Source organism: Ursus arctos, unplaced genomic scaffold (genome assembly GCF_023065955.2).
Source record: "Ursus arctos isolate Adak ecotype North America unplaced genomic scaffold, UrsArc2.0 scaffold_4, whole genome shotgun sequence".
NCBI lineage: Eukaryota > Metazoa > Chordata > Mammalia > Carnivora > Ursidae > Ursus > Ursus arctos.
Genome location: NW_026623056.1, coordinates 70,125,002 through 70,142,003, shown reverse-complemented (window position 1 = coordinate 70,142,003; position 17,002 = coordinate 70,125,002). Strand labels below are relative to the sequence as shown.

Genomic DNA, 17,002 nt, shown 5'->3' with positions numbered 1-17,002 from the left:
CAACATTTCTCTATTAGAGAAATTATTTTTCTGCTAAATAATTCTATAATTATTTTTCTGTTAACAAAAGTAATAGACATTTAGGGGAAAAAAACCCTAAAAACACAGAGAAAGATTATTAATCACCTGTAATCACTCCAGCAGAGATAACCACTGTTAATATTTTAGTAGATGGGAATGTTTTTAAAAAAGGAGCTTTTACTTTATATACTCCTATACTGTTGTATTATGAAATATATTCATTTTATGGTCACACAGTTTGAAAATGTGAAACATTTTCTTATGTCTTTGATTTTTTTTCTAAAACATGGTTTTTAAAAGTAGTTGCATGGTATTCATATGTATGTGACTCAAACGATCTTTATCATTAGATATTAAGCTACAGATCTCTCTTGGAAATGTCTTCAGTCATGTATCTAAATATATACTACCTTTGCTGGAGTGGGGTTGGGTGTAGGGGAGTATTCCTTTCAAGTTTAGAAATAAATGGACAAGTTGAAGGGCACCTGGCTGGCTTAGTTGGTGGATCCTGTAACTCTTGATCTCTGGGTGCTGAGTTCAACCCCCCACCTTTGGCCTAGAGCTTAATTTAGGGAGAGAGAAAAAAAAAAAAGGACAACTTGATCATGTAGCAGAACTGCCAGCTTTCTGAATTCATATAGGAAATGTACAGATGATAATTTTTTTAGAGTTAAATTAGTAAGAAGCCAATGTGATTGTTTCACTAAATTCAATAGAAAAAAAAGTTTTGCATCTTATAAATCATCAAACACTTCTAAAGAAGTGAAATTAAATTTACTGATTAAAAATGAAAGTATTAAAATTTTGAAATTTGTCTAAAATGACTGGAACATGAAAAATGTGAAATTTAGTTTTATCACCTAAGTGAAATCTGACTACTTCATGTTTCCCAGTGATAAGGCAGACTATATTTAAAATCTGATATTGATAGCTAGTAAGACCCTTTGGTAAATAATTTTGAAGATACCATTTGTGATGCTTGATACTGTGAAATCTGGGAGGGAATACACAAAAAGTTAAAATACAGAATCTGACAGGGATTTGGCACGCAGATTTACAACAAAATCCCTCTCCCCTGACACAATTAGGCATGCCAATCAAAAGTTTTAACTGGAAAACCATTAAAAATTATGTATCTCTTATATATTTTAAAATGTTTAAAATGTATCAGTACACTTTCAGTCACCAAATTTATGTAGTTAGGAATTTTTCTTAGAATATGGGTCTATTGCGGGGCACCTGGATGGCTCAGTCGGTTAAGCATCTGCCTTCCATTCAGGTCATGATCCCGGAGTCCTGGGATTGAGGCCCCCCACACTGGGCTCCCTGCTCAGCGGGGAGCCTGCTTCTCCCTCTCCCTCTGCCCCTCCCCCTCCACCCCGGCTGGTGCTCTCTCTCTCTCTCAAATAAAATCTTAAAAAATATGGGCCTATTGCTAGGAGTTGTTTTCTTTTTCTCATAACCTACATCCATAATATATTGATCCTAATTTAAAGTCTAGTTTCTTTGTAGTCGAATGAAAGCATACTTTGAAGCTATGTGCCAGCAGAATCATCTCCTTTGGTAAGTTGTCTTCACCATATCTAGTACAGCTGGTATGTGCAATTTACTTAAATTATGTAATCAGCAATGTAACATTAGCATAAATGGGCTTGGTACCAAACTGTGTGCACGCTAGTCATAACCCCCAGCAGGAGCATCACTCCATCTGGGAGAAGAGCGCAGCTGTCAATGCTCAGTGTGCCCTGGGCACCGTGACTGTGTTTAGGAAGGAACAGAAAGCCCTCATTAGGCCAGAGTCTGCTCTTTTCCACTGGCCTTCTGCCTGGTTGGTGTTGCTGGGAGCAGTGAGAGATGAGAGGGAGAGCCACACACTCTAACTTCCCTTTTTCTTTCCCTTCATATGGTTCTCACAGGGCCCAGACTGCCAAGAACTGAAGGTTCTTAGAAAAATACTAGACCAAGAGTCAGGTGACCTGGATTTTATTCCTCACTATGTGGCCTGGGGGAATCGAAATCTTTCTGAATCTTGATTTTTTTCATAAAATGATATTGAACTAGATAATGTAGCCTATGGATATTTTGGGTTGTTTTATTTTTACAAAACTTAAAGCTGCCTGTCAATTTTCTTAACTAAATCACAAATCTTTTGCCCAGATTGCAAAAAGTTTAAATCAAAACTACATAAACATGCTAACAGCCCTGTTGGCTACTATATTGTGTATCTTTAACCTGTCCTGGGCATAGCACACAGTATCTTTAAGTTGGCAAAGCAGATTATATTCCATGTAATTATTTAATTTTGTGTTCTGTTGTTTCTGTGACACATAAAAGGTCCCCTCCTTGTTAGATCAAAACACATGAAAAAATATTCAAAATCATTAGCCAACAGGGAAATTCAAATCAAAACCACCTTGAGATACCACCTTACACCAGTTAGAATGGCAAAAATTGACAAGGCAGGAAACAACAAATGTTGGAGAGGATCTGGAGAAAGGGGATCCCACTTATACTGTTGGTGGGAATGCAAGTTGGTATAGCCACTTTGGAAAACAGTGTGGAGGTCCCTTAAAAAGTTAAAAATTGAGCTACCCTATGATCCAGCAATTGCACTACTGGGTATTTACCCCAAAGATACAGACATAGTGAAGAAAAGGGCCATATGCACCCCAATGTTCATAGCAGCATTGTCCACAATAGCTAAATTGTGGAAGGAGCCGAGATGCCCTTCAACAGATGACTGGATTAAGAAGATGTGGTCCATATATACAATGGAATATTATTCAGCCATCAGAAAGAATGATTACACAACATTTGCAACAACATGGACGGGACTGGAGGAGATTATGCTAAGTGAAATAAGTCAAGCAGAGAAAGACAATTATCATATGGTTTCACTCATTTATGGAACATAAGAAATAGGAAGATCGGTAGGAGAAGGAAGGGAAGGGGATAAACAGAAGGGGGAATGAACCATGAGAGACTGTGGACTCTGGGAAACAAACTGAGGGCTTCAGAGGGGAGGGGGTGGGGGATTGGGATAGGCCGGTGATGGGTATTAAGGAGGGCACGTATTGCATGGTGCACTGGGTGTTATACACAAATAATGAATCATGGAACATTGCATCAACAACTGGGGATGGGGGCGCCTGGGTGGCATAGCGGTTGAGCGTCTGCCTTCGGCTCAGGGCATGATCCCGGCGTTATGGGATCGAGCCCCACATCAGGCTCCTCCGCTAGGAGCCTGCTTCTTCCTCTCCCACTCCCCCTGCTTGTGTTCCCTCTCTCGCTGGCTGTCTCTATCTCTGTCAAATAAATAAATAAAATCTTAAAAAAAACAAAAACAAAAAAAACTGGGGATGTACTGTATGGTGACTAATATAACAAAATAAAAATTATTAAAAAAAAAAAGACTAGTGGAGACAATGTCAGAGGACTGATTTTCCACCATGTTCCAAATCAGTCGTTATCTTCTGTATCAACTCTCCTCTTAGAATTTGCAAGGTCGGGGCACCTAGGTGGCTCAGTCGGTTAAGGGTCCGACTCTTGATTTCGGCTCAGGTCATGATCTCAGGGTTGTGAGGTCGAGCCCTGCATTGGGCTTCCCTCTCCCTCTACTCTCCCCACCTCTTCATGCGCACTCTCTTCTAAAATGAATTAAGTAAATCTTAAAAAAAAAAACCAAAACTGCAAGGTCATTCTACTGTTCCCTAGAAATGTTCTCACTGTTGACACTTCTGGGACTACGTGAGAGGGCGAATGTCCTACTTAGCAACATTAAAAGAGCGCAGTGCCAGTAGCCAACATTCAACTTGGCATAGTGTGTGACAGCTGACCTAACACGTGGCCTAGGCAGCTCTTCTTTCCAAGTGCAAGATAACTCATTTTCTTCATTAATGTAGTTTGTGCTGATTCTATGAAATTGCTATGAGCCCAAACACCAGCTACTTGAAGAAACTACAGATAAACTGAGGAAAACAACACACTGTGATGGGGTATGTGTGGCAATAATTTGATGCGAACACAGCCAGAGCTGCTGCAATTATCATCATTGATAGAGATTACTGAGAATCTACACGTTGATCATTTGGATGTAAAGATGTTCCACCTTTGAAAGGCCTGCCATCTGCTTAAGGAGAGGAGAAATACGTGGAAGGACAAGTGACCCTCAGCTTCCTCTGAGGGTGCAATTTTAAGAAGGGAGAAGTAGGGTTGAACCAGGAGGACGGTTTTCCTAGGAAGGGTTAGGATTACATGATCAGAAAAGGGTAAGACCATAAACAGAGTGAAAGAGAAAGGGTAACCTGGCAAAAAAAAAAAAAAAAAATCATATCACAAAGGGCTAATTTTATTAATATTTAAGAGCTCCTCCAAATTAGCAAAATGGCAATACAAAAGAGAAATGACCAAAGCATATGAACACATTTCTCAAAAGTACAAAGGGCTTTTAAACACAGGAAAAGATAATCAAGTGAATAAATAGAAACAGAATTTTAAACCATGAGATAATTTCTTTCAGAAATCAGGAAAGATCAAAAAGTTGGATTAAGCATATGGGTGAGGATTTGGGGGAAGATAAGCACTCTCGTCTGCTGCAAGCACAAGCTGCTGTAACAAGAAGGTATTTTAATAACAGCTATCAGAATATTATTTACTTAGCACCTCCTCTTCTAGACATTTACCTTAAGGACATAGTTGTACATTTGTAAAATTATGTATATACAAATATACTGCTTGTAATTTTACTCATTATATATCAAAAGGATGGTATCAATTTAAATGGCCCTCAGTTGGAGACTGGTTAAGTTACAGTGTATCACTATGATGCAACATATAGTTTTGAAGACAAAGGTTTTAGGTAGGTGGATACATAAAAGATAAGAGATACAGAATAATCTGAGGACATTTGTTAAATTAAAAATTTCGTATAAAACTTTATTTAAAAAACAAAACATGTATATGCAAGCGTAAGCACAGAAGTGTGGTAGTGTAAGGCCACTTGTGAGAGTCTAAAATCAGGCTAGAGTTTGAATTTTTAAGTTAGAGGTTGTCCAGGAAAGCTTTTGAGCAAAACAGTGAGCCTAAATACTTTAAGAAAATTAACCTGGAAATGAAGAGTTTTAATCAACTCTTGTGTAGATCATAGGTGACTGCAGAGCAATGGCCATCTATCTGCTTCCACAATCAGGTGTTTTTTGTTTTTTATTTTATTTTTCCTAAAGTGGTCAGTATCACCTCTTCATGTCTTCCTGAGGTTAAAAACTATTTCCCCAGAGAAAGTTTCATCTTGTCAGCAAGATTCCTAAGAAAAGACAAATCCGTAAGCACATCATCAACTACTTTTTCACGTGACAAACAGATAGGAGGTTAACAGCACATATGGTCACTCGTATTTGAAATAAAGATAGCACACTTCTGGGGGAGGTAATGGGGGAGACGGACAACCATTAAATAACTCTGTTGACATCGTTATTTAGGTGCTGATATTTTTATTACACCACTAAGAGTTAGGCAAAGAAACTCTCTGGGTATGTGCTCCATGCCAACTTTCACTGTTTTATTAGTTCTTCATAATTTCCAATCATCATTACTGATGTGGGTTGAATTGTGTGCCCTCAAAACTAGGCTGGAGTCCTAATCTCTAGTACCCCAGAATACAACTTTATTTGGAAATAGAACCTTGTAGTTAAAATCAGGTCATCGGGGTGGGCCCTAATCCAGTGGGATTGGTGTCCTTATAAAAAAGCAAAGTTAGGACAGAGAAAGAGATACCTATAGAGGAAAGGGGACACAAAGAGACACAAAGAGAAGACAGCCACCTACAAACCAAGGAGAGTGGCCTGGGCAGATCCTCCCCTGACAGCAATCTGAAGGGGCCAATGTTGCCAACACGTAAATCTCAGACATCTAGCCTCCAGGACACGAGACAATACATTTGTTTAAGCCACCCAGTTTCTGGTACTTTGTTACAGCAGCCCTAGCAAACTAACACAATTATACATAGAAATTAATGATAAATGATTAGTCATTTCAGAAGACTATTTTAAAAGACTTGAAAACAGTTGACATTCTTTGGGGGGGGATTAAAATCTTCTAAGAAATGGTATTTTAGTTAACTAAGTAGATCTCCTTAAATTCTGATACCAAGAAATGTTAGTATACCACAAGTAGGCAACAATATTTAAGCACGTTTTGGCCTCTCTAAAGGCGTACTCAGGTATTTCCGGGAGTTTGTGAAGCCCGAGACAAAAATATTCCACCATTAACAACTTAGCATGGAAACCAGTCATCTGGAAACCAGTCATCTGCAAAGGGTTCCCTGAACAATTCAGAGGTTCCCATAGGTAATTATCAAAACAACCCTGGAGAGAAAACGGTCACTAACTTCACTCTAGACTACTCAACATCTCTCAGGAGGATTTTACAAGTTTACTTCTAAAATGCTTCTCCGCTTCCCCATGTTTTTATAATTAGGTTTGTTTTTGTGTTTACTCCTATTCAATCAGGTCACCTCCTTCTGTATTTGTGCAAGCTAACTTTTTAAAAAAGATTTTATTTCTTAGAGAGAGAGAGAGATGGGAGGGGCAGAGGGGGAAGGAGAAAGAATCTGAAGCAGCTTTTGCACTGAACGCAGAGCCGGACACGGGGCTCAATCCCACAACGGCTGTGAGATCATGACCTGAGCCGAAACCAAGAGCCTGACACTTAACCGACTGAGCCACCCAGGTGCCCCCGTGCAAGTTAATTTTTTAGGCCACGTGCACTTTCCTCTCCCCACACATAGTCACTCACCCTTTCTCTCCAGACACGGTCTTTTTGGAAGCGACCAGGGCAGCTGTCTTGCAGAACATATGAAACATACCAAATTGATGCAAACTTGCCCCAACTGCTCACAGTTTCCTTTCTAAAAATGCACTCAGCATTTACTGAGCAATAACGCAAGTCAGAGTTAGGCACTGAGGATAGAGGTGAGTAAATCCACTTCAAACTTGTAAAAGAGCATATTAACAATTGGAATTCAAAGGATTTGGGCCCTAAAAGACCTATACTGACAATACTGAGAGCCCAGATGCACCCCTAATTTAAAGTGAGGGGCAGGGGTGCAAATCAGGAAAAATGACTCAACTTACACTTGCAGGGCAGGTAAGCAAGGCGGGGCTGTTCTCTGGCTTAAGAAATTGCACTCACAAAGGTATGAAACTGTGGCCCTTAGCTATTGAGCATGGCCACTGCATAGAGGTGCACCTGGAGGTGTGGAGAAAATAAACTGTAGCGACACGATCTTTTTTATCAGGTTAAGATGATCTGGTTTTTAATACGATCATATTTACATTTTAAGAAAACCAATCCACTATGACTTAGTGGATTAGGGGACACGGACACAAGGAAGATAGTCAAGATCATGATGGGTTGTTGGAGACTGGCGTTGGTTTTTACTTCTGATTTCCTGCATCTTCTCCCACCCCCCTCATTTTCCATTAGTTAGAATTTTCACAGCTCAGTAGCGAGACGAGAAGCTAACCAATGGATCAAGGACCTTATCCTGAAATTTATGTCTTGGTTCTTCATTAACTCTAGAATTTTTTTTTCCTGCAACAACTTTTTCTATAAATAGTTATCAAATTTAGAAAAATCACTTAAGTAACAAAACACCACATCACATTTGATTTAGATTTCAGAAATACCAGCACAAAAAACTGAGCCGGGTTCCTAGGATTGGCTTCATGATCTTTTCACTATTGCCTTTATTACATTAGAAATTACATCTGATTATGCCTTAGGCTTAATGCTAGGCCATTTTTATTTAAACACAGATTACTTTATATTCAATTTTATCTCAATTTTATCAGTTTTGCCGTTTGGTACTTAATTAACTAGAAATATGATCTGGCCTTTAGAGCTACAAGGTTAAAATATGGTCTAAATTAAAGGCATTAAATTACACTCAGTAGTTTCTACTCAGCATATTTTATTGTAATCTTGATTCTCTGAAAATCTGTGTATCACTGTCAGCATCCCAGTTCTCAGGAACAAATGCACCGAATTTTCATTATGGTATCAATTCTCTCTTTAGAACCATCCAGCACCCCCCATGATGTAGTATTTTTATCCCCATTTTAAACAGCAGGAAAGTGAAGCTAAGGAAAGCATTTAGTAATAAGCAGAATTTAGACACGTCTGATTACAAAGCCTATCCTCTTAATCTCTGAGTAGAAAATTTCACCTTCGTATAAACCAGTGGTTCTCAACTGCAGTAATCTTGCCCTCCATCCTGGTGGACATGTGGCAATGTTTGGAGACATTTTTGATCGTCGCATCTTGGGGAGGAAGGAAGAAGGCAGGGATGCTGCTCGACACGCCGGAGTGCACAGGACAGTCCCTCACAACAAAGGACTACCCAGCCCAAATGCTCTCGAAGTACTGAGACGGAAAAACGATTACAACAAAACAGTCCTAAACACGTCTTCTTACAAAGGTTTTACTACCTCATGGTTTTCTTTTCTGAAATCATTCTTTAGAATCAACGAAAACAGCTTTAAACCATAACTAGATGTTTATGTATTCAATGCTACTCTTTAAGAACTCAAATTTGGGTTTATGCTATAAATTGTGAACTGATCACAAAACTTTGTGGAGGCTTCAACCCCAAATATTATGTTATTTGGTGTCATACAATGCACAGGAGTGGGGAAATATAAGTATGTCGGACATGTTTTCATTGATGTGTGATAGTTTGATCTTTATTCTGTTTAACAAAGGATGCAAGGAGGGGAGGAAAAAAGGAAACCCTGAGGAACAGCATATTGAAGTTTTTATAAAGTAGACATTTTTAAAAAGGCACAATGAAGCCACACCATGAGGCAGAAAACTGCTTTCTTGATTTTATTTCAAAAGTACACAAGGTCACAAAACTAGAGCAAGTTTTTGGTTTTTTTAAAACAAATTTTGTTCTTATAAATTTTAAAATCTGCACCATTGGATATGCAAGCCAGAAACTTTAAATACAAAATCATTTTTGAAACTGACACTTATCAATTCTCTACTTGCATATGGGAAGTGTCAAAATATTTTTTCTCAGTAGTACAAGTGTATTTATCACAAAAGTTCACAGTTAGGAATGAGAAAAGTGAGTAAACTGTGGTTCTCTTAACACTTATGTCATTAAGTTAGCAGAAAACAGAGTTCTTCCTTGACTGGAGCTTTTAGTATTCACGACCAATCCAACTCAGAGTCACCATACTTTTAAAAATTAGGGTGTTTTTTTAAAACTCAATTTTAAATAATAGTAAGAGATTAGATGAAGAAATTACTTGCTGATGTTACCATCTATAAGGTAAACAGAACCACAATTCACAAGTTTATTTATTATTTTTCCTTACTTCTGTAACATTGTAGAATTTGTGCTCAGTTATGGACCTTTTTTAGTGTCAAAATAGGCAAACGAGTAAAAACTCCAACTGCAGAATGTGTTGCCTCTATTGCAAGACTATCTAAAGGCATTTGAAATATTAAAACTTGCCCAGAACATTTATACTACCAAACACAAGAATATTATAAAGATATATGTACATATATATAATGTCACAAGCCACTAAAAAGTTAAAGTTGTGCCAACATTTTCTACAAACTACTCCTTAACATGACACATCAAAGCATTCACCACATAAAATGTTTGTTTTTTCTATTCACACTGGAATAAGGCATCTGACAGCCCTAAACACTGTGGAGATGAAGAGATTAGGAAAAAACCTTAAACATTCATATAACTTCAAATTTACATGCCGCATACACACAAAAGACAGAATAGTTATTTTAAGAAGCCATACATTACAGAACTTGATAATCCAACTTCATGCAATGAGTTCTTTCTATATTTAATCAAAATGTTTACTCCCCTTCACTTGCTCCAAATTTCCAGAACTCGATCTTAAAACTTACCATTTTAACAAAATCAGGTATTTATTCATATCCATAATCTAATTGCATTTCTTCAATGAACCCCTCCCAAGACATACTCAGGCTGTGTTTCCATTGTAACTACTCCACAACAGACAGCCCAAATTTAAAGAAAGTTATTTGCCTGAATAACTGGTCAGTGTAATTGGTAAGAAATACTGGGGGTTCTCGAAGAGGGGAATACTGGTAAGACTGCCAATAAAAAAAAGAACACCAGTAAAGTACATATTCCAAGCACAGAACTCATATTCTCCAGTATCATTTCTTTTCAAATGATCCTGCGTAACTCAAAAAGATGGTATCAAGTCTCTTAGGTGTCAAGTAGAATCAAAGGGATTCTCCTCAAAGATGCAATGTCGTTCTGGAGCAGCTTTCTCATGGTAATGCTTGAATAACCAGATTTGGTTGAATTGCTTGATGATTACTAAGTTATTCTAGAACAAATTTTCTAGTTCAACTGAATTATCACAGAGAATTATTTGGGAAGTTATCAGTACCTGTGATCTGACTTTTGGATCAGCTGAAATTTACAATGAGAACAGCTGGAGAAGTAAGTCTAAAACTGAACTCTGTCCTCACACAAGCCATGTTTTTACAAGCTCTGTTCTCAGGCTGTAAGCGGTATGGACCTGGAAGCACTTCCGGGAGAGTCTGATTACTTAGAGCCCAATCCTAGACTAGAGATGTGGGCATGTCCACCTCCTACAGTAGCTCCTACTTTGACTGGACAACATAATCTTCACTGTACGAAAACTAGGGCTGGGAAGGACCAAATGCTTTTATTATTCAAGTTTGTGATCTGTTATTTATTCTTATACTATCTTATAAATTTTATCATATAAAACAGGCCAAACGTCTGGCATTCAAAAATAGCTACTGTCATAAAATCATAAACACAGAGAGTGCTGGGGATGTTGAAATTTTAAAATCTTTACGAATGACAATCTTTAAGCTGCATCCAAAAAGAACAGGGAAGAGGAGGCAAGAGTCTAAAAGTATGAAAAGAGAAAGGTGTCACAGTGATGTGTTTTTAGGAACAGTACCTTCACCTCTAAGCACCTTTCAGGTGATAGCTAGCTCATAGGCACCAGAAATTCATAATAAAAATTAAAATTACCCAAAGGCACAGATGAAAATGTTAACACAAGTATAAAAGCAATATTATATAAGGTTAAAAACCTACTAAAAAATGCTTCGAAATATATAAAACTATACACTAATCCATTACACAGACATTCAGCTTAAGTTCAGCATTAAAAAGTATACACAATATGCTGCCTAATCTCAAATTCATACGAACATTAATTTATAATGTAGCATTTACCACCACAGCACCCAAAGAGATCGACAGGAACCAACTCCCTACCAAAATCTAGGGAAAAGGTTTTATAGGTAGTGAAATAATTTATTGCAAACCTTATTTACTATAAAGAAACTGTTGGCTCATTTACTATATCCACACTCCCTCACAATCTTAAGGGAAATACAATAAACTCACTTTCTTCTACTACAACAGTATTTAACACATTTGGCAGTTAGGAGTATATCTTTTACTCCTTTTCCTTTCGTTTCTTTTTTTTTTTTTTTTTTTTTAAAGAATAAATCACTTTCACAAAACTAAGACTCACTCTTTTCAAAGCTCATCTTGATTTTCTGCAACTATACAAAGACATGTTGGCCATACAATAGCAGCTGTACATCCTCCCAAGTCTGAAATACAGAATCGATGGAGGACACCTACTAACCTAAAACATATTTCATCATTCTGAGTCTATGAAGAAAATATCCTCCAGGAATTGCATTCAAATGGGTAAATTTAGGATTACATGTTTCTAGAACATATACTAAGCAACACCAACACAACCCCACCCCCAAAACACTGAACCAACCAGGGAAAAAATGTTTTTAAAATCGGAACCAATAATTGGGGGATTTCAAACTATAACTGTCAAATAATAAAGTCATAATTTTTCATATTAGAAAAATATCACTTCAAGGGCTAGTATTTCATTGGGAACTGCAAAATATTCCATCCTTGTTCTGACTGGTCATTGTTCTGAGGACGGCCATAGGCCTCAAGGCATCCGATCACTCATCAACAAAACCCATATTCACTACTGCACCACTAACTACTATCACTGCTGTGTGTAGCTGGCAGCAAATGTTCTAAATGAATCAGAGATAAGCTCCTTTATTTTAGCACATAAAAGAGCTTACTACGTCCCTGTTGCCTATAGCAGTCTATCAATTAAATAGTTAGAAATCATTTCATAGACAAGGTTTACGAATGATTCGGAAGTAAAACTAGTAATTTCTAGAACACTGTAGTGTTTTCTATGTTATTAGAGATATCTCAAACTCATATTTAAATAAGCTTCCAAAGAAGCTATAAAAAGAACAAACATAGATGTGTCATAAGTATTTTTGCTATGAATGTTTCTTTACCAATTTAGAGGGGACACTGGATCATAAATTAATTGAGAAAGGCAACCTAAAAATAATGGTAGAAAATAGGGAGTACCACTTTCACATGATTCAAGTATCAACTTAGGGTGCATGTAAGTTCACCAATTTCTTCACCAGGATTTCATATTCAAAGTGCTATACCTTAAGTATTGATAATTAGAAAGCAAATCAATCTCTTAAAGGAAATCTTTTTTCAGTTGGTGAATCTGTCTTTAGTAACTTCAATGCCTTCACTATTTCAGTAACCAAACAAAACTTTTTAAGTATAATTTTTGGTTTCCGGTTAACTTCTTGATATATTTTGAGGCTGGTAGCAGAATTTAGAACAGAACAGTCTTCCTATTTGAAGAGGAGAAAAGAAACATGGAAAAGCACAGAGGAAAGTACGCAGCTTCTATACTATAGACCCGTCCTTGCTCTGTGCTGGAATCATCACAGGCACCGCTCCCATCCTACTTAGATTAGGGGCAGCTACCTTAGCAGGTGGGAGAGTGGGACTCTGAGGAGTACGTTCAAAGTCTTCGCTTGGTACTTGGTTATACTGAGTCTTGGAATATCCTTCCATGTTGGAGGGAGACATGGAGCCCAGGGATGAGTGATTGCTGCCGATGTAGCTTCTGGCGGTGGACGTACGGCTCTTGGGAGGAGGCACGTCTTCCCTAGAAAACAAAGATCCCAACACAAGTTCAAAGAACAAGTTTCTAAAAACCTACAATTATGCAAGCAATGAAAAATGGATATGGGTGAGGAAGGCTCCTCTAAGGATCATATTAATGAAAGTGTGTGTCACACACACACAAGCGATCACAAAAGGTACAATGTCATGAACTGTGTCTTCGTCCCAAATCTATCATTTACAGAGTATATACCTTCATACATAATAAAATGTATAATTTTTACAAAAAATTGATTCTATAATGTTGTCTTATAAAGAACAAACTTCTTCATAATCTACTATCACCGATCAAGATAATCTATAGTTATAGTCTGCCAACACATTATAGCTGATAAGGCACTAACACCTGTAGAAATAGTTCTACCAAAAAAAAAAAGATAGAAAAACGTTTTTGTTATGAAAATTACTTCTCTAAGACCTTAGCTGAAAGCTTAGCGGATTTAAATTTGCAAAAGCTAAGAATTTAAGCATAAGAATTTTCAAACCAAGCACTAACAAAGATACATACCTGAGTTACCTCCGGTGCCGCTTAAGAAGTCAAGTGCCCAGACCCCAAGCCAGACCTACCAAATGTCAATTTATTTCCTGGATGTTATTTAAGTCATATGTTATTTTTAAAACTCCTATAATGCAATGCACACTTCTAGTTAAGATCTACTAGTTTAGAATATTAAAAAATAAAATCACATTACCAACAGCTCTATGAACTACCGACGTCACTTGATACTATCAGGTCTTTCTAAACCTCAATATCAGCTTTTGAAAACTTCATGCCTGCACTTCACTGGGAGAAGGTAGACAGTCTTAAGACAAGCATTTTGTAGTAGTAGCTCTTAAAACAGAATTCAAAATTAGGGCTGGAGGCAGGGCACAACGGAGTTTGGTTGATTCCGTACACTTGAACTTGACAAGTAAAAGTTTTCAAATGTATTGAGGGGAAGAGCTACAGCTTTTATCCAGTTCTAATAGGGTAAATGCTTCACATGATTAAGAGAACTCATGCTTTAGAGACATAATACAACTAGTTTATTTCAGTCAACTCTTGTGTCACTTAATTACCTGATATCATGATGAACTTCCTTTTCATATTTTTCTTCTCTGCGCTTTTTACGACAGCAAAAGACGATAAGACCAATGAGCACTAGAGCAAGCAAAATTCCTACGATAGCTCCTGCAATTGTTCCAGCTCTATTTGAAGCTAAAATAAGATGTTAATAGAAAATAATTAATAGTAAAAAAAAAAAATCTGTACCTAGTCATAGTGAAGGTTAAGGATACACACTGATGGATGATTTCATTGCATATATTAACTTTAAGACAAATTAGTTAGTTTTTGGTCCAGTGGGAAAATCCACTGAAAGAACTTTCTTCTGAACTGTATAATCTATTTCAAGCATCAAAATCATGAAATCAGACTAAAAGATTTTAATATTCACAGCTATCTATCTTGGTTGGCATGTGAGAATATTCTAAATAGCTTATACTTGTTATAATGGCTAAATATGATACAAGAGTCGATTTGACAACTCTTACCTTCTTAATGTTTTTACAATAATGAAGGCTGTATTAATATAATATTTTTTCCCTTTCCATGACTCAGAATAGCTAATAACCAAGTCACAGAGTGCTTTGCCAAAGTTAGCATCCCCTTGCCCTCAAAAACACTTGCTGAATGAACCCAAGGAAGCTGTATAAAGACAACAAACCAACGTTATCACAACAGAAAGAAGGTACTTACGTGGGACAACATTCAGGCGTAGCTGGCACTGGTCAGAGCCTACTCTGTTTGTGACGGTACAGCTGTATGTCCCAGAGTACTCAGTAGAGGCATTTTTTACAGATATAACAGGTGAATTCATTTCTATGGGGAAAAAAGGGGGAGTATGTGGCAAAACCCATCTTTACAATATTGTATTGATAAGATTTTGGTAAAGGCAAACCCTATTAAGCTTGACAATCCAGGTAAAAGTGAGACAAACTGAAGCTGGATACAGAACAAATTTCCACAGAGACATGCGCTTGTCTCCAGAATAGAAACACAGTTGACTCTTTAAATAATGGCAGGGGGCGGGCAGGTGTGTAAGGATTCTGATCCCCTGCACAGTTAAAGATCAGGGTGTAACTTTTGACTCCCCTGAAATGTAACTGTAATTTTTAAAAAGATTTTATTCTTTATTTTGAGAGAGAAAGTGTGCACACGTGGCCGGAGTGGGGGGGGGGAGGTGCAGAGGGAGAGGGGGAAAGAGAATCTCGAGCTGACTCTCCACTGAGCCTGGAGCCTGAAGCGCCATGTCACCACCCTGAGATCACCACCTGAGCTGAAATCAAGAATCTGACGCTCAACTGCCTGAGCCACCCAGGTGCCCCCGAAGTGCAACTTTAATTAGCCTACCTACTCTTAACTGGAAACCTGACAATAACCTAAAAGCCGATTAACACGTTCTGTATGTTGTATGTATTATATACTATATTCTTACAGTGAGCAAGCTAGAAAGAAAATGTTACTAAGAAAATCATAAGGAAAATACATTTACAGTACCCTGTAAAAAATCCATGTATAAATGGACCTACATAGTTCAAACCTGTGTTGTTCAAGGACCAACGTAATTGTCCTCCAGTTCACTTGTATCACAAGCGACAGTGTCCACAACTGCCCGAGCCAGGTACAGTCTCAGCTGAGGCAGAGCCACGGTGATTATACAAAATAGTGGGGCACCTGACTGACTCAATTGGTAGAACACGCAAACTCTTGATCTCAGGGTGTGAGGAGTCTGAGCCCCACACTGGGCATCGAGATTACTTGAAAAAACAAAAAAATTCCATCCCACAAAGGCTCTTTGGTGCAGCAGGAAGATTTCAAAACCTATTTTATCCCCTCAGATGGAAGAAACATAAAGTCAGAAAGGGTTATATAAGTTTGGCCTCTTAGTTTGAAAAAAGAAAGAGGTGGAGAAAAATCCTACTTCAACATGAATCTAGGCAAGACATTCAAGATCCTACTTTTATTATAACTAGGCCATTATCTACATTATGATCGTGAATATTTTCCACCAGTATTACTATCAATTAAAAAATATACAACAAAGAAACTATTATACCCTAAGCAGTGAGATTATAAAAATATTTTCATTAACATGACAGGACGCTAAGTTGTTATTGTAAAACATTGACTAATTCTCATGGAATCTTGTTTGTACAGAAAAGAGAAGGTATCTGGGCATTTCAAAATATATATACCATACACCCTCCTCCCCCACTACTAGAACTAAGTCCAAACCAATGGCATATAGTACAAATTGTAATATCACCAGTACCTGGTAACCATGAGGTGGGCAGTTTCTGTGAGTTGGACAATTTCTGCCATTCATAATTTAACGGAAGTGAACCTTCTTTAGGTTCACATTTTAGTTTAAAGTCATTTCCAATTTCTTCTGATCCATCAACGTAACATCTTATACCTGAAGGCTTAACTGAGAAAAGAATAAGTTGTAACTTTATACAAGAGAACAGAATTTATGTTTGCAAGGATTAAACACACAGTATGTTGCATAACCACTGACTCATTATCCTGTGGTCCTGAGTGCAGAGGTGACAAGACTGAAAGACTATAGTAAGTTACCAGCACCAGTTTACTCAGCTTTATGCAACACAAAGCAGGCATGAATGAGCTTCGGCATCTCGGGCGGGGGGGGGGGGGGGGGGGGGGGGTCTGTGCTCCTTCATTCCAAGGGGCACATCTGAAAAAAGAAAGGATGGTGCAGGTGGGGCTCCCTTCAGACTCTAGGAAGTTTCCACCTCCCTCCAATCCTTACCTATTGTTCTACTCCGTGCTTGACATGGAGGTAGCGCTCTGGGAGTCTGTGCCGTGTCCTATCCCTCTGA

At 37.8% G+C, this 17,002-nt stretch overlaps 1 protein-coding gene across 2 annotated transcripts in view; it reads right to left on the bottom strand.

Annotated features, from left to right (window-relative positions):
• The window catches only part of CXADR (CXADR Ig-like cell adhesion molecule), a 54,561-nt gene that overhangs the window by 5,233 nt on the left and 32,326 nt on the right, over positions 1-17,002 (bottom strand). Inside the window, exons 4-7 of one of the 2 annotated variants that reach the window (XM_026482581.4) lie at positions 16,435-16,590; positions 14,859-14,981; positions 14,180-14,318; positions 12,920-13,103 (exon numbers count right to left, since the gene is read on the bottom strand). In XM_026482581.4, coding sequence (XP_026338366.2) covers positions 12,920-13,103; positions 14,180-14,318; positions 14,859-14,981; positions 16,435-16,590 — 602 coding nt within the window. Of the gene's footprint in view, positions 1-8,889; positions 13,104-14,179; positions 14,319-14,858; positions 14,982-16,434; positions 16,591-17,002 lie in introns of those variants that run through there. The other variant, XM_026482491.4, reaches the window with a different exon arrangement.